Here is a 25,963-nt window from a genome sequence, read left to right as displayed (position 1 = left end):
AGTTCTTCTTACTGAGTTGGTTTGTCATCTGCTTGTTACCTTTTAGAGACTTCCTTAATGAACTAAAAATTGGTTGTAGTACCCACTTCGCTAAGTGTGCTGTTTTACAGATTTCAAGTAGCTGCTTCCCCTCACGTTCCCCAACTTCTCCATGACCTTAAAAAAAACCCCTTTTGCTCCAGGAAGCCTCAAAGAAACCACAAACAGTTCAGAACTTACCAAGGGGGTTTTTACCAGCTTTCTAAAGCATCCTCTTCTCTCTTTCCCACTCACATCCCCAGACACCTTCTCCATCTTCCATCTTCCTTTATTCCAAGCCTCTTCCCAGGGTTTGCTACCAGCAGGAACACATCTTTTGGATTTATACCCAATATGGCTTGAATAACTCCCATCTTCACCGAGACTGGCTCTCAATACACCATGCAGAGGCATCGACTGGTCCTCGGCTGCGTCCCGGGAAAGGTCTTTCCATTTACAGTCTATTGTATTCTTGAACTTGGTACATTCCTTTTAGCTTAGATGGCCTTTCATCTATTTATACCACTGTACAACTCACAAATTTTATAAATCCTATCATTTGGATATCATTTGGAGTGGGTCCAGAGGAGGCCACAAAGGTAACCCAAGGGCTGGAGCCCCTCAGCTGTGAAGACAAGCTGTGAGAGCTGAGGTTGTTCAGCCTGGAGAAGAGAAGGCTCCAGGGAGACCTTAGAGCAGCATTTTTACCAAGGTCTACAATGACAGGACAAGGGGCAACACCTTTGAAACTGAAAGAGATTAGGTTTAGATTGGACATAAGGAGGAAATTCTTTACGAGGAGGGTAGTGAGACACTGGAGCGAGTACCTAGAGAAATTGTGGATTCCTCATCATTGAATGTATTCAAGGCCAGGTTGGACAGGGCTTTGAGCAACCTGATCTAGTTGAAGATCATAGAATCATGGAGTCATTTAGGTTGCAAAAGACCTTTAAAATCATCAAGTCCAACCGTAAACCCAACACTGCCAAGTCCACCACTAAATGTCCCTGCCCATGACAGCAGGGTTGGGCTAGGTGAGCTTTGAAGGTCTATTCTAACCCAAACCATTCTGTGATTCTATGAAAATCCGTTGGGAAGACTTGTCTTGGGGAGATTATTGAAATTATTAGTACCAGCCTATTTAGGGTGAAATGACAGTGTGTTAATAGCTATCTACCAAAAAATTAACATTTTTTTAGTGTCATCATCTGCTTCAGCTGGAACTCCAGGCTCAGAACTAGATTAAGTCTATTTTTGTCCCATTTGGCTCTGCATGAGAACTGGTCTGGAGCATGTTAGGTTATGGGAGCTGCCCTGGGGTGAAAAAACAAAACTTTCTGGAGGGTTGTGGGTTTTTTTTTCAGTAGATCAGTCGTAGCTTGGCTTAGTTCCCGTCTCCGGTTTGCTGGACCACAGATGCCCACAGCAGAGCAGGAGAAGGGGGCTGGCGATGCCGCATGTTGTCCTACCAGTATGTGACAGCTGCAAGTCTTCCTACAGCTCCCACCTTATTGATTCTTCCACTTATGAAAAGTTGCAGATTTCTGGCCAAAATATTCTGAGTTTTGATTTCTTGTTTTCAAATGCGCCCCAATCCACCAAGGATACATATATATGTATCCCACAATACAAACCCACCAATAAAACATATATATGAAGTATGCCATTGCATGTCTTCATGTAATTTAGTTAACATCCTTTTAAAAGAACTAGATAAATTATTCTTGTTGGATAACCTCCCCGTAGTCAGAAAACTTCTACCTTCTTGTTTTGTGTTTTGAAAAAATTAAGATCTCATCTTCAGTAACTGCTGGAAGTTAAAAGGAAAAAAAGTGAAAACCTCGAGGTTTTGATTATCCCTGCCAGGAATACAGGGAAGCTACGAAGGCTGCTGCAAGTTTCCATGGAAGCTGGGGGTGAGGGGGATTCGCTGCCGCGGGTGGCAGGGCTTTGACTTGCCGGATGGCATCGGTTTGGCAAAACCCAGGAGCCTCTGAACGACAGGCAGGGAACCGAAGGGTTTCTGAATCGAGTTCAACTTATTTTTATTCAACCCATGTTGTTGAATTCACCAGATGGATGTTTCGGAATCTTTTGCCAGTAAATATAAAATCTGCTGGTCGGGAGTGCGGATTAAGGGTGGCAGTGTGTAATGCATACTTCTGTGCTAACGTTGGAAGGATGGAGTCATTCAAGGGGATTGAGGCTACAAGTCAAATGCCTCTTATAAAGAGAACCAGTGTTAAATAATTAGAAAATATTTTTTCCTCTCAAAAAGTGCAGAAATCAATTGGGTTATTTCCAAGATTGAGCACAATAGGATGAAACTCTCGTCTGCCAGTGTAAAAGAGCAGGATGCCAGGTTTGCTCCTGCCACTGCGACTGTTTCGGTGCTGTCATCGTGCTTGGAAGGAGCATCCCAGTGCCAGCCTTCCCCACAGCCCTTCAAAGTTGTCTCCACTCGGAAACCGTTTCTGCTGACCCACAGCTCGCTGGAGAAGAAAAGCAAGGAGCTTTGCAAATTAAAGCACAAGAAGGACATGGAGCTGTTGGAGCGGGGCCAGAGGAGGCCCCGGAGATGCTGGGAGGGCTGGAGCCCCTCTGCTGGGAGGACGGGCTGAGAGAGCTGGGGGGGTTCAGCCTGGAGAAGAGAAGGCTCCACGGAGACCTTGGAGCCCCTTCCAGTCCCTCAAGGGGCTCCAGGAAAGCTGGGGAGGGACTCTGGATGAGGGAGGGGAGCCATGGGACGAGGGGGAAGGGTTTTCCCCTGCAAGAGGGGAGATTGAGCTGAGATCTCGGGCAGAAATTCTTGGCTGTGAGGGCGGTGAGCCCCTGGCCCAGGTTGCCCAGAGAAGCTGTGGCTGCCCCATCCCTGGAGGGGTTCAAGGCCAGGCTGGACAGGGCTTGGAGCAAGCTGGTCTGGTGGGAGGTGTCCCTGCCCAGGGCAGGGGGGTTGGAAGTGGATGATCTTTCAGGTCCCTTCCAACCCAAACCATTCCATGATTCTATGAAGGCTTTTTCTTCCATCATCTTACCCATTTCATTGTTCTCTTAGGCTGTAGCACACATTGAAACAGCTGCACAGCTTTGTCCTGCACCTGAACATGTAGAATTAGCACATGAGGTGTGCTGGAGGAACACGTGTGATGCTCTGATCATCTTGCCTTCCTCCACAGTTGCGCCCCAGTGCGAGGACCAGTCTGGTCTGCAGCAGTTCTGTGCTGATAGAAGCATCCACAGTGTAGCATCATTCTACCCCAGAAAGTATAACGGGGTGTTGTAAACATGGATATACAGTTGTGCAGAGAGGGGCCTAGGAGTCCTGGTGGGCAACAAGTTGCCCATGAGCTAGCCATGTGCCCTGGTGGCCAAGAAGGCCAATAGTCTCCTGGGGGGCATCAAGAAGAGTGTGGCCGGCAGGTGGAGGGAGGTCATCCTCCCCCTCTGCCCTGCCCTGGGGAGGCCACAGCTGGAGCACTGGGTCCAGTTCTGGGCTCCCCAGTTCCAGAAGGACAGGGAACTGCTGGAGAGTCCGGCCGAGGGCTACGGAGATGCGGAGGGGCTGGAGCATCTCTGTGCTGAGGAAAGGCTGAGAGCCCTGGGGCTGTTCAGCTGGAGAAGAGCAGACCGAGAGGGGATCTCATCAATGCTCAGCAAGAGCTAAAGGGCGGGGGGCAAGAGGATGGGGCCAGACTCTTCTCAGTGGTGCCCAGGGATGGGACAAGGGGCAACGGGCACAAACTGGAACACGGGAAATTCTGTGCAACCACGAGGAAAAACTTTCCTGTGAGGGTGGCAGAGCCCTGGCACAGGCTGCCCAGAGAGGTGGTGGAGTCTCCATCTCTGGAGATATTCCAAACCTGCCTGGATGTGTTCCTGTGCCACCTGCTGTGGGTGACCCTGCTCTGGCAGGGGCTTGGATGAGATGATCTCCAGAGGTCCCTTCCAACCCCTGCCACGCTGTGATTCTGTGTCCACACATTTCTGTTTTCATCTCTTCTGCACACAGTGAGAAATTTGGGTTCTCTGTCTTTTGACCTATCTATAAAATGTACAAGTTGTTGCATAAAGATGCTCTACATAAAATTGCCTCCACCTGGTGTTAGACCACAAGCTAAACCAGCCCAACTTTATAGATAAACGTACCGTTATTATAAACCTCCTCTGGGCTGCCGAAGCCATGTAAGCAATGAAACAGTTGATGCGGCTTGCCTTTACTGCTGCGCGTTTCCCTCGGGTTAGCTAGTATGCTTTTATTACCCTGGAGGGAAAAAATACACCTCCTTAGCCTCGAAGATAAGGTCTGAGATGAGCCTTAGGCATTCAGAAGTAATCGAAGGTTGCTGCGGGTGCCTTACAGATTGCTGCTGCTCTTGGGACCATCTCCGTGGAAGTTCAGCTTGATAAAATTCACAAAGAACTGGAACTGTTCAAGGACACAATTGAAAAAAAACATTTTGAGAAGCCGGTGGAAGGTTTCCAGCCCGGCCGGTTGCAGGCGCAGGAGCGAGGAATGCAGCCTGGCCTCCCCAGCGTCGCCACCGCTTGGGATTTTTATCACACATGTTGGGACATTTTTGGATGTTTTCCTTTAAAAACAAGCCTAGCTCGCGCAGGCGTGCAAGTGAGAGGGAATAGCAGCTCTTGTTTTTTAAAAAAGAAAAATAAATTCTAGTTTGCATGCTTGAGGTTTGATTACAAGAGATTTTTTTCCTCCCCTTTTTAAAGCAAGTATTAAATACTCTGTCATTTGTTCAGCTCTGGCGTTGGCAGCGTTCCCTCTCTGGACGCTCTGAGTTTGCACTCACACTCACTGGTGAGTGAAGTTATGGGGCTTTCCTCTAAGAAATTAAAAGCAAACCAGTGGAAAGCAGGACAGGTGGAAACAGGATTTAATCAGTCTTCAAATGGCACATCTCAGCACCAGGGCTGTGACCTGTCCCTGGGGAGGAGGCAGCCGCAGCCATGAACTGGAGGATGCCCAGCAGGGCAGTCGGCCGCTGGGTATTTGATTTATTTGCCCTGCCGTGAACCTTTAATTTTTGGCCCAGTGTGTTTGAGGAATAAAAACGCTTCCTAAATAAAACATGCGGTGGAGCTGCCGGTTTATAGCCCTTAATTTCAGCGAGCTGGGAAAAGGAAACACCACCGATGTTTCCTCCTTGCTCGTACCCGTTTCATCCTGAGCGTGGCACGTCAGGGTGATGAGCTCTGCTGCACCCTGCCTGGAGCACGGATTTGGGCTGAGCCGGGACGGTTGTTTAGGGGTCGTCGTTTTATTCCGGTTGTTCAGGGATCATTTTTTATTCTGGTTGTTCCCTTTTCCATTCAAGCTCCTCCGACTGCAGCGCAACTTGCCCCATGCAGAAGCGGGAAGGAGCTTTGAGACCGTCGTAACGAAGCAGGTCATTTGGGGAGTAACTATATTTGGGGAGGTTAAATTATAACCCCGTGGCAATATGCTTTCGCTTTCTGAATTCCCAAGGGGGAAGGGAGGAAGCGGGAGCAGGACGGGGAATTCCTGCCGGACGGAGCAGCCCGCCCGGCTTCGAAATATCCACCTCGGGGAGTGCGTTTGCAAGCGGAATAAAAGCTGTGTTTGCTCCAGACCGGCACGACGGCACCGCAAACGCCTGCGAAGGTGAAGGGGATGTGGAGGAGTGAAAACACCATTTCTATAGAAAACAGAGAGTGTTCTCAATGTTTGTTTAAACGGCAGAAGGGCAGGGGTGTGAATTCGGGGTGTGCTGCTGCTGTCAGCCTGTGCTTCTCGGGTGTTTGGCTGGAGGAGATGTTTAAAGCCTGGTTTTATTTCTAGCGCTCAGATTCCCTGTGATTCTCAGGGCTGTTACTTAACCTCCGTGTTTACATCCTCCTAATGCTCCCCGGATTGCTTAACTGCTCGTCAAGAACTCTTGAGAGTCTCAAAAGTAACTATAGGCGTGCAAAATGGTATTCCTTGGCCATCCTCCTCCGAATGTTTCTGTATGTTAAACAGAGCTTTGATAGCAGTGTCATAATATGAACATATGTGCTTGAAAAAATGCTGCCGAACCTCTTGTGCAGTCCCGGGAGAGCTTACCCTTTTTGGGAAATAATGGACAACCCCAGTCATCATACCCTAAAAAGTGTTTCCTTTATTTTTTTTTCCCCTTCTCTTTCCAGACTTTATATTCAGAGCACCCATTAAATTAAGCAAACCAGGGGAACTCCGAGAAGAATATGAAAGCCAGCTAAAGAAGGTACGGTATTCTGTGTAATTGCGGTTTTTCTTCCAGAATAACTTGGATTTCCTGCAGGAATGCCATCCTACCTATAAGAAAACTTGAAGGGCTTTTTATTCCTGCTCTGTAACAAAGGTCATTTATTCCCTTTATGCTGTTCAGCCAGTTCAGGAAAATGTTGGCAGTAATGGAGCATGTAGAAGCCAGATTTTGCTGTCTTAGGCTGCCTTCCAGAACATGGAAATGTACCTTCCTTGGTGGACCTCGAGTGACTGTTGGGTTTGTTGGAGCGTCAGTATTTGTGGATGTAATTCCAGAAAGGCTTTTGCAGCATACGGCATCTCCTGCAGTAACATCCTTCTCAGAAAGAATTTATTCCAAATTAGAGCTTTCTGTCTATTTTTAGGCAAGAAAATAATGTCATTTAAAGACAAAAAAACTGAGAAGGAAAGAAAAGCTTTTCAGTTGATATGGAGTTAAAGTCTGGGAAAATATTTCCTACATTTAAAAAGGGATTTTTTTTGCTTAATCTAAGTCATTGAAATACCTCCAGTGACTAGTCATTTATCGAAATTGGCTGCTTTTTAGGTGACAAACATCACAGTGAAGCAGCGACTGCTGTAGGCGAACAGATAATGATTTCCATTGTGACCCTTCTTGTTTTAGCCCGTAAGTTGCTAAAACATTCCCGCTGTCACTCGTAGCTCCTGCCTTTGCCAGACCCTGCGCACTCTCCTGCCAAAACAAGGTGGACTCTGCCCCGCTCCTGGTGTCTCTGTCAATAGATTTAAGCGCCGTCCTGGGGCCTTGATCTCTGCGATGGTGTTCGGCTTTGAGATGGTTCCAACCTCTCGCGGATTAGTTTACCTGCAGGGGGAAAAGGAACAGGGGGGTTTTCCTCATTGAAGAATTTTCCTTTGGGTTTTTACTTGAAGATCTCAACAACCGTAGAAATGGCTGGGAAGCCATTGAGTGATGCTAAGCGGGGAAATGCTGCTTAGGTGATATTTAAGGTAAATAACTCCTCTGGGAAATGCATTAAAGGATACAGTTATAAATGTGGAAGGGTCTTCTCTCCTGCTTCTCTATGCGTGGCATCAGCAGTGACGCTGACGGACATTGTCGCTACAGATTATTGGGATAACTTAACTTTGGCTGACTGTGACCTTTCATTAAGTGATGTGAAGAAATGCAGACTCTTCCCTGGTCCTGGTGACTTCGTCTGGGTAGGCAGGCATGGCTTTGTGCGTAAACTCTTATGACATTTTAAGCATTTTTAGCAACGGTGAGACACTTTGTTGAGAAGTTTAGGCAGCAGCGTAAGACTTAAGTGCCCAGAAATCTTATTCATATAAAAATCTAGTTTGTTAAGTAACTTAAACATGCATCATTGTGGCAACTTAATATTTTTTCACTGTAACCTTCAGGATGAGTATACTCAGGGCGTCTTTGGCTTAAAGAAGAAATACATTTTTTTCTATAGGTATTAACTGTAAACCCTGCTAGGGTTTTATAAATCTCTTCATAATAATGAGTGGGAGGTGTTCTGTGATGATATTGGAGCCGACTGCTCATTGATCCTGCCAGACTTGTTGCTTGATGTCTTCAATCCAGCTGCAAGGCCAGAATTTCCCGGGTGTCCAGAGGAGCAGGAACCACCTGAGTTCCATGGGGGACAGGATCTTGGCTCTGCGGTTGTTCCGAGTGCCTCCGCACTGATGGATATCTGGATCTTCTGGAAGGATTAAGCCATCTTCTCTCCCATAGTCCATAACATGAGCCGCCAATGTGCGCTGGTAGCCCAGAAAGCCAACCGCATCCTGGGCTGGATCAAGAGAAGCATGGCCAGCAGAGTGAGGGAGGGAGGGGACTCTGCTCCGCTCTGGTGAGACCCCACCTGGAATACTGTGTTCAGCTCTGGACCACCCAACATAAGAAGGACATGGAGCTGTTGGAGCGGGGCCAGAGGAGGCCCCGGAGATGCTGGGAGGGCCGGAGCCCCTCTGCTGTGAGGACAGGCTGAGAGAGTTGGGGGGGTTCAGCCTGGAGAAGAGAAGGCTCCGCGGAAACCTTGGAGCCCCTTCCAGTCCCTCAAGGGGCTCCAGGAAAGCTGGGGAGGGACTCTGGATGAGGGAGGGGAGCCATGGGATGAGGGGGAAGGGTTTTCCACTGCAAGAGGGGAGATTGAGCTGAGATCTCGGGCAGAAATTCTTGGCTGTGAGGGCGGTGAGCCCCTGGCCCAGGTTGCCCAGAGAAGCTGTGGCTGCCCCATCCCTGGAGGGGTTCAAGGCCAGGTTGGCCGGGGCTTGGAGCAAGCTGGTCTGGTGGGAGGTGTCCCTGCCCAGGGCAGGGGGGTGGAACTGGATGATCTTTCAGGTCCCTTCCAACCCAAACCATTCCGTCATTCTATAAAACTTCTATAGGAGCATTGCATCTGTGCAGGACAAAGTGGGTACTTTGTCACTGCTTGTTAACCTTGATCACTCCGCCACCGACTTTAAATATTATCTATAAAGTTCAGGTAAGCACAGCTGAAGCATAGTCAGACTGCAGCTGAAGAGGTTTTTGCATCTACCACTTGACTTCAGCAAAAAGGTACCATGTGCGCTCCAGTGCCAACACTTCTCACTTCCCCACCAGTCAAAAGGAAATGCTTTAACGTGTTTCTAGCATTTTGGACGTGTTTTTGTCTTATTCCTGTTCAGCCTCCTGCCTTCCCCTTTTTTGCTCACTGGTAGATGGGAGATAGGTTTCTATCCCCTGCCGACTTAACTCACTTTTTATGAATCTCGTCTGAAAGAGCTGGGGTAGGGGGGAAATTCTCTGAATCATCAGCTAAGAGGAAAAGGCAATGGAATTTTGCCAACAAAATAGCAGCCTTTGATACACTCACGCTTTTTCCGTAATCCAGGCAAAACTGTGACTGTTGCCACTTAGTGAGAGTTTCTTGGGGTCTCCGAATTTCTGAATTAGGCAGGAGGAGACGAGAACTCAGGTTTGGGAATGAAAGTTTGTGTATAACTGGGCTTCCCTCTGTGTCTCGAGGCCAGAGATTTCATCGCAGCTTCCCTGCCTGTGAAACGGGGATAACCTGTCCTGAATTTCCTCCTCAGGAAGGGAGAGGAGCGTTCAAAAGCTTTTACCTCTCCCAGATGTGAGTTGTTCTGAAAATCCTAGCTCTTGACCTCCTTCCCAGCCTTTTGCAGTTGAAAACCAAGCGGTTACCATAATTATGTACCGAAGAATTTTTATTTGAAGCGGATAATCTCGTAGTGTAATTTTCTCAACTGGCTTTCGGAATGAGATGAAGTGTTTGCCGTCCCTGCAGGATAGCGAGATATTTTTTTTCCCCCTCTTTTACACAGCGCACTTGGTGCTCTTGTATTTTGTATTTTTCCAAAGGAGGATATGGTTTCTGTGGACTAAAAGCCTAACTCCTCCTGTTAAACTGTCTTTGTGTCACAAGCAGTTTAGCGCTAGTAATCACACGCCATCGGGAGGGAAACTCCTACCTGAGGCATGTGCTGACATGCAGCTTTCCAGCAGCACGGGGAGACGGAGCAGGCTCCGGGAGTGAGGAACCCGCACAGTTTATGGAGTGGAAAGAAAACGCCAAACGTGAGTTTACCAAACTTTGGGAAACTAATGTTAGTATGAAGAACGATCTTCCTGAAATTCTCATTTCTTGAGCAATTCTTGAGCAAAAAAAAAATCAGCGATTGCTTCCACGGCGTTTTTTTTTTCCTGCAGTTCCAGTATCCGAAAGGGCTACAGACAGGTTAAAATGCGTTTTCTGATAACTGCACCGCTAATGGCAGCTGACGGTCCTGCGTCCCGCGTTGGAAAGATGCTACTCCGATAACATAAGATAATTCTCCCAGCGTAGATGTTTCACACCAGCTTGTTTCGGTTTCTAGTCCTCATATCCCAGCACAGCATTGCCACGTTTGGAAGTAAATTCTCTGGGAGATCATTTACATTGGGCTACTTAAAATTATTTCCTTTAATTAGTACAGATTTTATCATTAGAGTTTGCTTTTGTTTGCAACCTGAATTCTGGACCTAAATTCCTTTTTGTATCCCGCTAATTAGGATTAGGATCCTGTTGTTGCTTTTTTCGCTGTCGGCAGAGCTTGTGCTTGTGCCTCACATTAACTGTCCCATGGGTTTGCCCCAAATCCTTAAATATTCCTGTATGTTGTTACATATCCTTGTGGCTTTAGATTTGGGAATTGAGTATAATTTTATAAGGTAGACAAAAAAAGTGAAGGTTTCCATATAGCTTCCTACCATGTGAGAAACACAGAGGGGACACAAGCGTTGGGTAGTATTTCAGCTGGCAAAAAAAAGTCATCTTTGTGATAAATGGTGGAAGTGATCTCGTTTTTCAGATAATTAAAAAAGGCTCTTTCAAGTGCAGAAATATTGTTCATGAAACGTACAGCAGACTATTCACCATGTCTGCATCATGTGGCCATAATCTGTATTAGTCAGACACCGTGTTGTAGTTATTGCTCGAGATTATAAATAGATCAGGAATTTAAAGATACATCTTAAAACAACTCTAAACGAGAAGTCAAGCCAGTCTTTGAAAACATTTGCTGAACACCCACAATCAGCCAAACACTGGGTTTTTTTCCTGATTTCTACCTTCTCTCCTCCTGCCTCTCTCTCCCTCCTCTCTGGGGGTTCGGATTTATTAGGATTTGGGTCCTTCCCAGTCTGAAAATCATGATGTGCTTTTCATGTAGTGCATCGTGAGCTCTGTTTTCTTTATCTCTTCACCTTTTAGGGCAGGTTCACCCGCATCTCCATGGTTTTGGTTTTGGTTTTTTTCCCCTTGCAGCAGGGAATAAAAATACTAAACATTTTTGGAAGAATGAGGAGTTGTTGCAATGTCACCCACTGCCTTTATGTGCAGTGCTGTAGGATCAGTGCTTGAGCTGCCTGTGGGTGCCTTGAGCTTTCATCGAATCACAGAATGGTTCAGGTTGGAAGGGACCTTAAAGACCATCTAGTTCCACCCCCCTGCCCTGGGCAGGGACACCTCCCACCAGACCAGCTTGCTCCAAGCCCCGGCCAACCTGGCCTTGAACCCCTCCAGGGATGGGGCAGCCACAGCTTCTCTGGGCAACCTGGGCCAGGGGCTCACTGCCCTCACAGCCAAGAATTTCTGCCCGAGATCTCAGCTCAATCTCCCCTCTTCCAGTGGAAAACCCTTCCCCCTCGTCCCATGGCTCCCCTCCCTCATCCAGAGTCCCTCCCCAGCTTTCCTGGAGCCCCTTGAGGGACTGGAAGGGGCTCTGAGGTCTCCGTGGAGCCTTCTCTTCTCCAGGCTGAACCCCCCCAACTCTCTCAGCCTGTCCTCACAGCAGAGGTGCTCCAGCCCTCCCAGCATTTCCGGGGCCTCCTCTGGCCCCGCTCCAACAGCTCCATGTCTCTCCTGTGCTGAGGCCCCAGAGCTGGAGGCAGCACTGCAGGGGGGGTCTCCCCCGAGCGGAGCAGAGGGGCAGAGGACACTTGGAGGGCACCAGGTCCCACAGCACTGCTCTCCTGGGAGGCGAGGGGGAAATTGTAGTGGTGTGAGAAGATCAGAGGGGAACGTATCAGGGCAGCTTCTCAAGCATCTGAGATGCCTACACTGAAATGTGAGCAATAAACAGAAGTATTTGAATTCCGAGTGCTTAGCTATTTCTGTGATTCATCAGCGTGATGGAGATCTGTCAATCAAAGGTCAGGCTTGTTGTCCCAGACGAGGATCACTTATGCACAGAGGTTGGGTGGAGGAAGAAGGAAGAACCTGGTGTATATATACATATATATGTAGACTATTCATGGCCTTTGTGTAAGCCTGAAGTTGAGGAAGAGGTGAGACACAAGCTGGGTGAATGTCTGGGTGATGTGTGAGAAGGGAGCTGGGTGATGTTATCCTGGGCAGGGACGATCAGATGGTGTTACGTGAAGTGTGTACTGCGCAGCCGGTTCATCAGAAAAAGGTGGTGGAAAGGAGAAGAAAAGGGATTTCTTGGTTTTGAGTAGCAAGTGTGCAGGAAAGAGGTCCTGACAGAAATGGGGAGTTTGATTCCTTAAATAGAATCATCGAATTATGTAGGTTGGAAGGGACCTTTCAGATCATGGAGTCCAACCATCCACCCAACACTGACAAACCCACCACTACCCCATGTCCCTCAGCACCACGTCTGCCCGGCTTGTAAATTCCTACGGGGATGGCGACTCCACCACTGCCCTGGGCAGCCTCGTCCAATGCTTGACAACCCTTTCGGGGAAGGAATTTCTCCTAATATCCATCCTAAACCTCCCCTGGGGCAACTTGAGCCCGTTTCCTCTTGTCCCATGGCCTGTTCCTTGGGAGAAGAGCCCGACCCCCCCTGGCTACCCCCTCCTTTCAGGGAGGTGCAGAGAGCGAGAAGGTCTCCCCTCAGCCTCCTTTTCTCCAGGCTGAACACCCCCAGCTCCCTCAGCCGCTCCTCACCAGACTTGTGCTCCAGACCCCTCACCACCTCCGGTGCCCTTCTCTGGACATGCTCCAGCACCTCAATGGCTTTTTTTGTGGTGAGGGGCCCAAAACTGGACACAGCACTCGAGGTGGGGCCTCACCAGTGCCCAGTACAGGGGGACAGAAATAATGCAGCAGGACAGGAGGACAGGCAGCCCGTTGGAGTCATGGATTGTCCTGTGGATAATCCTTTGGTTCAAGAAGAAAGAAATCTCTGCAGGCAGAGCCTGGCCAGGAGGAGCTTGTGGACGCTAAAGATTGACCTTGGTTGGTTAAAAGGGATGACGAAGTGATGGATTGTGCTTTTTTGGAGGGAGGGAAGGAAGGAAACTGCACTTCTCTGAAATCCACTTTCCTTATTACCCACTTTCCTTATTACTGGACTTCCGGAGGCTCAAGAGTGGGTGGGGGATCTGGGAAGACAAAGGAGTATATGCCAGGAGGACTGGCAGCTAATGCAAGAAGCACGCTTTAGAAGGCACAGCGAAAAAGTGCAGAAAAGGGCTGGGAAGTGCAGAAAAAGGCTGTGTCCAGCCCCAGCAGGATGCAGCTTGGGGCTGCCCTGGCGGTTCGGGCGGATTTCTTGTGCAGCCTTTGGGTTTGTGAAATGCAGTAGCACAGCACGTGGGGATAAAATAATGTTGCATCATCGCCTTTTTGAATTGCCAGGGTGGTAAAAAGTAGCAGGAAGACTGTCCTGGTTTGAGCAACGTGGGATTAATTTCTCTTTCAGTAATTTTACTTTTCAGTAAGGTCTCTTCTAGTGCTTGGGAAAACTGCATTTTTAGAAGACTCTAGTGTCTGAATTTGTGAAAATATTTACTTTATAGCCGGCTCTGGTGTGCGGGTTTCAAGGTCTCAGTATTTTTGGGCTCACCAGGTGCAGGGACAAGGAGGAGCGAGACCCGGCACTTGTCCCAGGCTGCCAGCAGGATTATTTCATACCACGAACATCACGTTCAATATAAATTAGAGAGTTTGTCGAGGAGTTTTTCCTCTTCTGTGATGGCTGTGATCCCAAGAACTCCTTGCCCCAGTGTGCCGGAGCCCTGAGCCCTTCCCTTCCTCCCAAAGCTGCAGCGCTCACAGTGTCCCCCATTGGCTGTCCCTGCTGGAAGTGCACGGCTTCCTGCTGATGGAATGGGCTGAGTATAAGCCTTGTGTATTTTATATTTGTATTAGGATCAATATTGGTTCTTTAGTGTTATTAATTATTTAGTATTATTCTATTAAATCTGTTTATATTTCAGCCCTCAGGTTTCCTTGCTTTTTCCCGATTCCCCTGGCAAGGGGTCATCAGGCGAGAGAATAATTGTCTAAACAACAATAAATTGTTGTGGGTTCTTCAAACCATAACAAAAACATCTAAGAATGCATTGGAATTAGAGAAAAACAAAAGGAAATATAGGGGAAGTTTTCCTCATAGGAGGTGATACCAAAAAGGCTGAAGGTACTCGGTGCCTTCTTCGGATCAGACTTCTTAAATTGCAGGATCATATTAAAAAAGCAAGGGAATTTCAATAAGGGGTTGACTATGGGGCAGAGTAGGAAGTCAGGAGGTAAATGTCAGTTCGGTCCCATGGATCCATGTACCTCATGTCCGTCCTAGATCCTGGCATTCGCTTGCACTTCTCATCCCAATTTGCACTTCAGCTGATAAACTGACTTCAAGCTTTGGGCCTCCAGTTGGACATCAGAGAGTTAGCTCATCCCTCTGGATCTTCTCCATCCCAATGCGTCAATGAAACAATAGGATTTCATGTAGCGCGTGGGTTTCAACATGGGAACTGCTGTATCTAACCAATTTTAATTTGGGTGATGCTGTCTATATGTCTGCCAAATTGAGTGTGCTGTGTTGCAGGCCATTTGAAGACTAAAATTGAAATGTCGTAGCTTGCATGCAACTACTGTTTTGCCCATCTTTATTTGTAGTATGATTATCTCCAAGTAGGCAAAAGCTTTTGTCTCTCTCTTTTACAAATTGGTGTGGCAGAGAAGTCTTTGTCAAACCCTGGACCTTTTTGCAAAGAAAATATCCGTGGTATTTGTGTGGAGTGCACGTCAAAGCATTGTAGAAACAAACCGATCTTCACATTATCGTTGGTGAGCGAGGCAGTGGCTCTACTTGAGGGTAGAGAAACGAAGACACAAAATTAAATCACTTGTTGGCAACCAGGTGTAGGACTTAAGGCATTTCAAATCCGCTGTCTCTTTTGTCGTTATTTCCAGCTGAGAGAAGAAAAACTGCAAGAAGAAAAAGCTTCGGAGGATCTGATTCACAAGTTCGTTCTCGATGACATGGACGTAGGCAAAAGAAAAATGGAAGAACAGCAGAAAAAAGATGAATCTTTAGTGTTTAAAGTGAACCAAGAGTGTGTAAGTAAGCGTGTGCTTCTCTTTCTTATCCACGTCATAGACACTGACTGGTAGGTGAAATGCTGCTAAGACTCAGTCCTGGAACAAGAACTAGGTTTTTTAAGACCTTGACTAGCTGAGTATCTCCTGTTCCTGCCCGCTGAAGCTGGGAGCTTTCATCCTTTGACACAGGGAGCTTCCCAGGATTATTGGATTGACTTCATTGTAGCCCTTGAAGGCTATGAGCTAACAGATTATAAAGATCCATGTTAGTGAGAACCGTCTTCTAAGGTTTGTTATGATTACGGCTGTTCTTCTAGAGGTTTCTATCCCCCTTTTTACCCACCGTACTCGTGACTGAAGCCGCAGCTCTGCCAAACATATCAGTTAAGCCTGTAGAGGCAACCGCTCTGCTTTGTGTGTCCTTGGGCTTCAGGCAGATGTGCATTTCCACGAACATTTCTCCATGAGTCTTCTATGGTGTAGGTGTGCGATACTGTAGTCCAACAGATCCCTCGTGCTGAGTTTTGGCTCTCACTTTGGTTGTGATACTCTGCAGGAAATGCTCTTTAGAAGTAAAAACTGATAGGCTGGTATGTGGTTACTGAGTAACGTCTCGCAGTACCTTTCTTGTAGGATTTTCTCACATTTCCTCGATGATTAAATTAACTTTCTTCGGTGACTGACAGCTACATATAGGAGCTGTGTGCTTATTTTTGCATTATTTATGCTGTTAGAGCTCCAGTGAAGAGAGCTTCACGAGCATGTGTGTCTGCTGGCAGGTTGCATTCTTGGGTTATGTCATCTAGGTGGAATCAGAACAGGGGTTTTGGAATCTTTAATATCTTTGCAAGAGCGAGCTTTATTTTCCAAGTGATTCTTTTTGTTGTATATGTCAGCTAACTCTTCCTTGATTGACTTCAGTTTCCTGAACGTCTCTCGGATTCAGAGAATGAAGAACCATTCCAGGGCAAGCAAACGCATCGGTCGGCTTTTGTTTCCAAGACCAGTGCCTACTCCTTTGCTTTCCTTTCAGGGTAAGATGCTGAGACTTTATTCGAGCTAATTAATGTCCATTACAGATGTTCTAAACATGCCTAAGATGCTTTAATTAAAATCATTGTTCCAATCCAAAATAAGTAATTTTTTTCCTGGAAATTTAGAACAGACTAATTGGTAGAATGTAGCATCTGTCTGGTTACCTCCTACCTGTTATAAAATCCTAGAGGTTAACAAAGTTAGCGTTCGTCCCATGAAGCAGAAAAATCATTGCCTGTCGAATTTAAATGAGAGAAATCGTTGAGGTACAAAATTCTGTGCGCTGAACTCAAGAGCGCTTCTCCAGCACAGATGTTAAGAGATAGCACCAGCCCCAAACAGCTTATCGCGGAAAGCTGTTGCATGATTCAGTGGAAGCGGCTGAGTAACTCAATGTGTTTTCACATGAGAAGCCCAGAGGGTTTCCATAGTGGCATCGTTTGCTCTGACCTCAATTAATTATAAGCTGTAGGTGGAGGTGTCGGTGTGTTTAGTGTGGAGCCCTTGAACACAGACCGGGGCTCCGCAGCACATCCAAGATTCCTGGATCCCTTTACCCCGAGGGCGTAGGAGGCATCTCTTGGAGCCAGGCGCTGCCAGGGCTGATGCTGTCGGGCCGGTTGTTCTGAAGATCGTGAACAATCTCCTCTTTTCACCCGTCTGCTTTTCAGGAACCTAACAGCCAAGGTGGAAAGGAGTCGGAGCTGCAACGACACCATTCAGGAGAGATCAAAGAGCAGGCAGAGATCAGCCCCGGCCAACAAAACAAAGGTACCGGCTGCCTCTGAAACGTAGGGTTTCTATGTGTAAGTGTTCTTATCTGAGGTTACACAGCGCCGGGAATCCGGAGACATAAAATACCGTGTTTGTGGGGCTGCCAGTGCTGTGTTATCGCCATGGGGCCAATCGCTTCCTTGCAGCTCACACTAAAAACCTGCTAGGTTAGGAATTACTAAGCAGAAAAGTAGACAGCTTGCAGAGTTGTTTGTTAGCGTTGGAGGATAATTGGAAGTTGGAAGGGTACTCATCATGTTTTTGTTTTGTAATTAATTTTCTTTTCAAGGCTGAATTCGCAGCCATTTAATGAAAAATCTTGTAGAAGTTTAGAAAAAAATCCTCTCTTCCTCCCCCTTTCTCTCCTGTTCTTTCCCAAGGTGTTTAAATGGAGAAAAACTCCTTGCTTTCCTGATGTTAGGATACTTTCTTTTGCACTTCCACGCTTTGGGAAGAGCTGGCCTGCTCTCGCTTCCCCTCGCATCCAGCAGACCAAGTGAATTAACCGTATCTTGTTACCCTGTGCAACAGGACTGACTTTACAGTGCACCTCAGTGCTTCAAAACGAGCGGTGATCACGAAGCACCGCTGAAAATCTGAGCCGGGGTTTTTTCAGGCTCTTCCAGCAGTAATCGATGGGTATCTTCCACTCATTGGAGATGACCTTTGCAAACGCCTTTCCTTGCACCATGTCTGGCAGCACCACTGATCCCTCTGGCCCTGCCAGCAGAAGCCAATTTTGCACTCTTGCTCTTGTACTCATCTCTGTCTCCGGGGCCGTGCTCTGCCTCCTTTCCGACGTGCCTCTCTGGCCCATGGGATCCTGGTTCAGCAGGATCTCATGATTTAATCAACAGCTTAAATCACGAGAGCTGTGAGTTCTCAGCCTGAAACAGCTCCAGCGCTGCTCCGCTGGGGCCGCTTGGTAGGACATCTCACCTCCTTCCGCTGATGCCCCTCCTTCTTGGGCTGTTTCATCCCAGATGGAGAAGGGGAGGAGGGTTCAATTCCAGAGATCCCAAAAGGTACAAAAGCCTCTGCGATCCTTTGGAAGGTCAGTTTGGTTGGTGCAAATTGCTTGGAAAGTGGTAAAATCCCCATTGGGCACAAGAAGTTGACCCCAGTGATCACCTAGTGTGACATCTCTGAAGTTATGGGCATGGAGCATGGTCAGAGAGTCTGTATTTAAAACCCGGTCCAGTTCCCATCTAAGCTGACAGGACTGGACTGAGCTCAAAGTGAGGGTCTGTAACTGACCTGCCTCCTCAGGACTTGGGGTTTTTTTAAATAGATCGTTTATGGACGTGGCCAATTAAGACTTACACCACCAGGGTGTTCCACAAATTTGTTTTGACCCCAAATAAGCAGGGAAAGGTTATCACTGTTTCAAACTAGCTGCTGGATAAAATAATTTCATCTTAGAGAAGATTAATACCATTTGCAATTGTGTATGTGCAGCTTTTGTTTCTGATTTATTTGTAGCTGGATTCTGTTGCATTCCAGATGTAGCAGCATTAGGGGATGGTCTTGGAGATGACAAGAAATGTTGCTCTTAAGCTCTGCTAGAATCTGTCTCAAGCAGTGGCCGCTGTGGTGGCCACGGTGTGGTCTAGGACCACTCATCAAGGAGGGAGGCTTTGTGCCAACACACAGGTTTCCCAGACTTTGGGTTTTTTTTTTCCTTTTCTGTAGTATCTCCCTCTCACCTCAGGGACATACGCACCTTTTCTCATGACGTTTTGCAGCGCAGTGTGTCAAGCCTGGGCCAAGTATTTATTCTTTCTCTCCTACAGCTTAGTAGGAAGCAAAAAACCCTTTGGAGCTCATTTCCCTTGAAAAACATGGCTTCTTTCAGCCGTGGTGGTGCAGTGCTTCTCGGCTTCTCCTTGTCTTGCCTTGCTTCAAGCATTTTGCCATGGGAGTGGTTGCCACCTGTGGCAAGAACAGCTCTTAAAGTGAAATAAATTTGAGGCCCAGATCGTGCTGGACTCTGGTGTCCTCTGCTTATGTTATATATTGGCCATGAAATGTGCCATGACCAGCAGAGGCTGCCATGGCCGTTCCAGAGAGCATTCCAGCTGGTCTGCTGCAGGAGCACAGCGTGGTAGCCACATGTCCTCCTGTTCTCCCCCGTGCATGCTTGCCCATGTTCTTCTCAATGACAAACGACAAACTTTCTGAGCTGTGGTGCCTTGCCTTGCAGGTGCCACCCGTCACCAGCACGTCAACACCGCTGGTTGGAGTTTTGTCGTCCACCCAGAACAACCGCTGCCTCTCGGCCCCAGACCTGACGGCAGAGAAACGCCTGGTTCTCAACCCCGTTTCGTCCCTCTCGGCCCTGCACAAGCCAGAGCGATCCATCAGCCCCGAGAGCAATGACAGCATCTCGGAAGAGCTCAACCACTTTAAGCCTATCGTCTGCTCCCCGTGTACTCCCCCAAAGAGGCTTCCTGACGGCAGAGTCCTGAGCCCTCTCATTATCAAGTCCACCCCGAGAAACCTCAACCGGAGCCTGCAGAAGCCAACCACCTATGAGGCCAGTCCTAGAATCCTGAAAAAATGGGAGCAGATATTTCAGGAGCGCCAGATCAAAAAGACTCTCTCTAAAGCAACCCTTACATCCTTGGCTTCGGAGCCTGGGGAAGATGTTATCGTTCCCGACATCACCAACTCCAGCAGCTGCACTAAAGAGCAGCCACAAGTGCAGGATGATCACCTTCCACCTGACACAACAGGAGACCCTCGCCCCGAGCTGGATTTCTTTCCTTCCATCAGTGAAACGAAGCCAGCAAGAGGGAGTGAGAAAAACAGAGATTCCCAGGCCTTAACAGATGACAGCGCTGCTGAACCAGATGTGAAATCAAATGTAACCTCCCTAAACACACGAGTGTCTGAAGTCCCTGACCTGAAAGTGAACGCGTTCATGGACAAATCCTGTCTTAGTCTTGGCCCAAAAATGCTGAGCAGAAGACTCATGGGCGTCAGCGCATCGCTGCCTGACAACAGCACGCTAGGAGTCCCCATCAAGACGTCAGGAAAAAAGCAGCTGAAATACCTGAATAACAGCGAATTGATCAACGTCCAGAACAGCACCTGCAATTCCGTCGAGAACATCATCGGGGAACAGCCCCCGTCGCTGAGACGGGGCCGGAAGAGACGCTGCAAAACAAAGCACTTGGAGCACAACGGCTCCGTCAAAAGACTGAGGCACGCGGCAGGGGAGGTGGGCTTGCCTCCGGAGGATCGTTTGGTACGGGAGATGGAGCAGAAGCTCCAGCAAGAGGAGGAGGACAGGAGGTTGGCCCTGCATCTGCAGCGGATTTTCGACAGCGAGAATAGGACAGTGGATAGGCGGAAAGTCAGAGTCGATCGGTATCTGCTGCGGTCGAAGAGCACTCTGGGTGCTAAGTAGCACTGGTGGACAATGTTGCCTTTCTAGAGGACGATGAGGTTTATCAGATTATCTTATAGGAAAACTATTTTTTGTCATACTTCCACCCACAACAATTGGTTTTTTTTTTTCGTTTTGGTGGTAAGACATTTGTAGGTCCAGTTCAGAGAGAAGCCAGAGTCCTTCCAGATTAACAAAAAAAACAAAAAAAAAAGAGAGAAAAAAATCCTCCAGCTTTCTGGTCCGTTGGTCTGAAAGACGTGTCTTTCATCCCCGTGAATACACTGCAACGCCTCTACATGCAGTCGGTGACATTTGGGTTCCCCAGCTGGGAGGGTTGTCTGAGCAGTATGTGGGGTACGCAATAAGGACCTCATCCATTCCTTGCCTTGCAGCTTCAATATGCCAAGAGAAATCAGAGCTCTACTCATGGAAAGTAGGTTTTTCTGTCCTAGAAAGAGTCTTCTCCTCTCTGCCTGCCCCGTTTTCTTCCTTACGCTGCAGCTGGCTGTGGTGGTCAGATCATCGCCGATGTCAGCGTGTTCGAATGACCTGACTTGGGGGCTGTTGGGGAGGGAAGCTGATCCGTATTTCTGCTAGGAAGTACCAAATAGATCCACCCGTAGCACTTAAAAATGAATGTATCTCACTGTCTGCACCGGCAGTACAGGCCACAGGTTATTTTCTTTAAGTAGAAGGCCACATGCAATGAAGAAAGATGTAAAATAAGGATTTTACTGAAAAGCCTTATAGCATCTTGCACGTTCGGGTTAGTGACACAGAGAGAGCTCAGGTAGAGCAGCTGGGAGCCGTGCTCTGGGCGCTGTGACCCAGGGAGCAACTGCAGCTTTTCTCCCAGTCCCTGCCTCTTCCAGAGCAAGAGAATTTCACGTTCTTCCCACTAATGCTGAAATCTAGAAAGGAAACCCTGGCCGGGTGATTTCGGGAAGAAGGTTCTCCCTGCTGATACGTACCCTGCAGGTTCTTGCTCAGTTAAGAGATCTCTCAGCACACCTAAGACCTGTCCTTACATGTCTGAGAGCGGCCTGAGGAGGCATCCCGAGGTGTCTGACGCATCGCCGTCCTTTCCCAGGCACGCAATGGGTTGGTGGGAGAGCTGGGACAGGAGCCCAGCCCTCCCGGCCCGCGGGCACATGGATGTGGGTGCTCAGGGTGATGCAAGCCCGCCCTGCCCCTGCTCCGAGCTGGCTGTCTTCAGATCCAAACCACCAAGAAAGCTCAGGTGAGCAATGCACTAAAAATTTCTACTTAAAGGCATGAAGTCGGGCATGGTAGCCTGAACCAGAGCTAGCTCGGAGCCTGGGCTTGGTGGAGCATGTGGTGTCTGCCCAGATGTGGCCTTCAGTGGCAGCCCAACCTCTGGGCTCTTCGTGTTTCTAACGCTCTTCCCCATCGTCCATTACCAGCACAATAATTTCGTTGATTATTTCCAGTATTTGGGCTCAAAAAGGATCAGCTCAACTCGATACTTGAAAGCTGCCTTGCAGAGTATTCACTGGGGACCCTCGGTGCCCGCAGGGACCGTCGTCCAGGGTGGAGGCTGCGGCGTTAACAATCATACCGACCCGTGTGCCAGGTAATGAGTGGTATTTTCAAGACACAACTGAAGCACGGTGCTGGGGCAAACTTAACGTGACCCGTGGCGTGAAGGGAGGACAGCTGATGCATTTAAACAGATGGAACTGATCTAAGAAAACGGTCGTTGTCCAAATTCCTCTACCTAAAACATGGTTGAATTTTCTCCCTCCATCTTAAATGGTTAAAAAAAAAAAAAGAACAGGAACTGGTTTTCTTTTTCTCTCCTGGCATACTTGCGTAACTGCAAGGACCCTGGCGCTTTTTCCTACTGGAACTGGATTTTTTTTAAAAAAAAAAAAAAAGAAATCTTATATTTTAATGGATAAAATTTATATATTTTAAATACTATATTTCAACAGATTGACACTTTCGTTTTGAGAAAACTTATAGCAATGATTCCGTAATATATATCTATCTATCTCTGTATCTCCTTAACACACCAACTACTGGATGTTTCAAGTCATACCTAGGGCCGGGTAGACCTGGCCTGCTCTGCCTACCCGCTGCGGCTCGTGGGCGATGGCTTTCTGTGCCCTCTCGCACGCCGCGGCCTCGTTAGGTGCTGATCGAAGCAGGCACTTTTTGCCCCAGACCAAATCCTGCTCCCGTACCCAGCTGTGAATTGGAAGGAAATTAAGTAATTAGAGCCTTGGCTGGACCTAGAAGAGCGGCGCAGAGAGAAGTAGCGATGGCCTGGATTCGCCCCTTACAGTGAAATAAGCTCAGGAGGGAAACCCAACAGCTTTTACTCAGAATTCATGTCATTTTTTTCACGACATTTTGAGTTGAAGTGTGCACTTTCCAAGTGCATTTAGATTTATAATTATTTTTTACAGGACCCCTTCTCCCCGCCCCTTCCCTGCGGTTGATCCCTTGAGCCCAAATCAGACTTCCCTAAAGTTTCCTCCTTTATCGCGACGCTTGTGCGGGTTTCATCCAGGCTTGGGCTGCCAGGCGCTCTCCAAGCAAGCCTACACCATAAAAAACTAGATTTACGTACTGAATGTATCTTTTTTTTCCCCCCTCTTCAAATAGATTTCACAGTCCAATGCACCAGGCCAGTGTCTTAAATATCTTCTTTTTAAAAGATGACATAAATATTTAGGGGTTTGTGTGTTAATTTCCTCTTTCTAAATCCGAGCTGGGCGGAAGCGCAGGAGGCAATGCCTGAGCTGGAGCTTGTCCCCAGCCAAAAAAAGCTTAATGGGACCCCTCGCACCCCCAGCTTCCCAAACCTCGCCTTCACTGGGCAGCCGGCTCCCGCCCGAAACAGGGAGTCCCCATCCTGGCAGCGCTGCTCGGTCACGCGTGGTCCGTTGCATCTGCATTGAAGGAGACCTTTGGAGGTGGCGTCACAATCGTGTCGTGGCAGGGTTGCGGTGGCAGCAGCTTTCAGTAAATAATCACGGTGGGATGGATCTTTTCTCATGAGGTCCGATGAAGCTGCTGGCTGCGTTTCTACATTTGCTTCTCCATCTCCTTGCTTAAGGACTGGGGAAAACACACGTAGTTTTCCAGCCGGCCCACCTAGACCCTCTCACCTTCTTCCTGAGCTAGCGAGAGCACGACTGCCCTCGGCTAAAATCCACCCCAGGCTGCGTCGGGTTCGAGACTTGAGGCGACGTGAAGCTAGGATGAATGTTTGTATTAATTTAACACTCTGTAAGTTTGTGTAAGCTTGCACACACACACAAAAAAATAATTGTATATAATTCCACTTAAAAGAGCAGGAATTCCCAGCCTCTACCCTTTAAAGATCAGGTATGACGCTACCTTCGCCACAAATGATACCAGCTGAGGAGTAAAATACCTCTTGCTGAACGGTGTGGATGCAGCACAAGATCTGCAGAGGCTCTAGGATGAAACCAAGTATTTATTTACGCTTACCTGAAAGTCATTTTTAACCCTCCTCCTTTCTGCAGCCACCTTCTCTCTGGGATGAAGGCAGTCCTTGCCGGCCGGGGGACAGCGCGGGCGTGCAAGCATCCTCCCAAAAATGTGAAGCTGTCTTCTCTTGCGAGGAAAAAAAACCAGGTCAAGAGAATGCACTGCCGGTAGCGCTGGAGGGGCTGGGGTTGGTTTGACGACAGAAGGACCGTATCTGCCAAAGATGCCACCGACTCTGGAAAGTTGCTTTCTGACCCTCCGGAGCTCTCTGCCTGGGAAAAGCCGTACGGAAAGGTCCGTGTTTGGAGTCCGTGAGATCAGATAAATGAAGGAAAAGTGCCAAAAGAAGGGATCATGCGAGATGATTGTATAATGTTGTTCTATATTGTCAGTATTTTTCTTCAAATGCTCTTGTACATGCAGTGCACAGTAGTCATGAAGTGTAGCTTGAACAAGTGCTTCTTTGTATTTTCTCAATGAAAGCGGAGGGGGAGGTTGAAGCCTTAAAGACTATCACTGATTTTAAAAACAAGCCTTTAGCAATGCTCCGAGGACAGACCCCAGGGCTCCGCCTGGACCCTCCAACAGGCCTGTGCCGTCTCCCAGTTGTCCGGCGAGAGGTTGACTAGGAGCTTGTCCCGTGTGAGGGGGGATGAATTTGACAAAAACCCGGCCCTTCTCGCCCATTAGGGGACAAGAGACGAAAACTCATGACTGTTGGACGCAATGGTCTCGCGTGGCACCATGATGGAGACCCGTGGGATGTCCCCATGGATGGCAGCTGGGTGGAACTGGGACGTGACGCTGGTTTGAGCTACAGCACGGAAGCTGGGATGATCCCCACGTGTCGCATGCATCGGACACAAACCTTTCTCTTCCCCGTGTCTGTAAAACACCGCGAAGCATCAGCTCTAGAATTAGCTCTTCACTATGCAAACAGAAAAACCTTCAGCTGGTTACAAAGGGGGTTTGTGTATGCCTGGTTTCCTTGGTGTTTACTGTCAAACTGTTTAAAACAAATCTAGATGTTGCTACACTTTTTTTCCCCCAATAATGCTTTAAATCGTTGTGCTTTCGTGTTCTCCTCAGCTCGCCAGCGGAGCACCGGGGTGGTAAAAGACTTCACGGTCATTTTTGGGTCTCAGCTGAACCACCGTGGCTTCATCTGAATGTTTTAAAAAGCGATGGAAGTTACTGAAGGACCGTTGACTTGCATGTGTAAAATGTGTGGGTAAAATGACATGCAGGCGTCTGTCATGTTGTGGCTTCTGTTATTTGGAACAGAGTAAATCCTGCTTGTGAAAAAATTGTCACAAACCAGAAATATGCCAACTGTGTACAAATAGCTTGTACATTTTAACAGCGACAAGGACTTTAACTGCAGGACAAAGGTCGAGGTTAAAACAGAATAAAACCAGGTTCTGACAGTGAAACTACCTGTTTCTGCTCAAGTTGCTGCGCTCGGAAACAAGCGGGATCCTACTGCTGCCTCTCCCGAACGGGTTACAGTTGCCCCTGGCTGAATGAGGTGGTTGATTAATCTTTTGCAGGGGAAAAAAAAATGGTGAAGGTGAGTATAATGACATATTTTTCATGTAGGTAAGCAGCCAGCGGGGAGCGAGCATCCTCCATCGCTCCCCATCGCTTGTCCCAACCCCTCCGATTGCACTGACACACCTTTTTTTATGGGTGCCAGACCAAGGGATGGATTTGGGTTTTTAATAACTCTTTTGTGCCCAGCTTGGCATCCTGAGCAGTCGGGTCCGGCTGGTTGGGCACGTACCTGTGTCAGGATGGGGCTCTGTGCTGAGATTTGCCAAGAGCAGCGCTGGCAGCGCTGCCCCAGCGCGAGATGGATTTTCCCCAGGGCTTGGCTGTGGGACAGACCGATGCGGGGATGGCGGGTGAGAGCTGAGAGGACCGGGGAGCTCGTATTAGCTTGCCACGATGGCAGGGGTGTTGCTGCTCACCCACAAGCCCTCCTTGTACAACCCGTCCGTCAGCGTGGGCAGAACCCTGTCACGAGCCACCCTGTTCATTGCTGGCCAAAACCTCCCTGCAGTGCCCCAAGGGTGCAGCAGTTTTTCTTACAAGTGATTTTTTGCGCAGGGATGGCTGAGCACACGCCTTATTTTCCAGGAACTGCAGAGCGCAACAGCG

At 48.2% G+C, this 25,963-nt stretch overlaps 1 protein-coding gene across 2 annotated transcripts in view; it reads left to right on the top strand.

Annotated features, from left to right (window-relative positions):
- The window catches only part of RNF169 (ring finger protein 169), a 34,368-nt gene extending 9,112 nt beyond the window's left edge, over positions 1 to 25,256 (top strand). The window contains exons 2-7 of one of the 2 annotated variants that reach the window (XR_008469518.1): positions 6,184 to 6,260; positions 14,989 to 15,135; positions 16,039 to 16,151; positions 16,824 to 16,923; positions 19,130 to 21,914; positions 23,839 to 25,256. Coding sequence is in view for 1 of the 2 variants with exons in the window: in XM_054222506.1 (XP_054078481.1) it covers positions 6,184 to 6,260; positions 14,989 to 15,135; positions 16,039 to 16,151; positions 16,824 to 16,923; positions 19,130 to 20,338 (1,646 nt within the window). In the remaining variant the exon portion in view is untranslated. Of the gene's footprint in view, positions 1 to 6,183; positions 6,261 to 14,988; positions 15,136 to 16,038; positions 16,152 to 16,823; positions 16,924 to 19,129 lie in introns of both variants that reach the window. The other variant, XM_054222506.1, reaches the window with a different exon arrangement.
- The last annotated feature ends 707 nt before the right edge of the window (positions 25,257 to 25,963 follow it).

Source organism: Rissa tridactyla, chromosome 1 (genome assembly GCF_028500815.1).
Source record: "Rissa tridactyla isolate bRisTri1 chromosome 1, bRisTri1.patW.cur.20221130, whole genome shotgun sequence".
NCBI classification, from domain to species: domain Eukaryota; kingdom Metazoa; phylum Chordata; class Aves; order Charadriiformes; family Laridae; genus Rissa; species Rissa tridactyla.
This window is presented reverse-complemented; position numbering and strand designations above follow the sequence as displayed.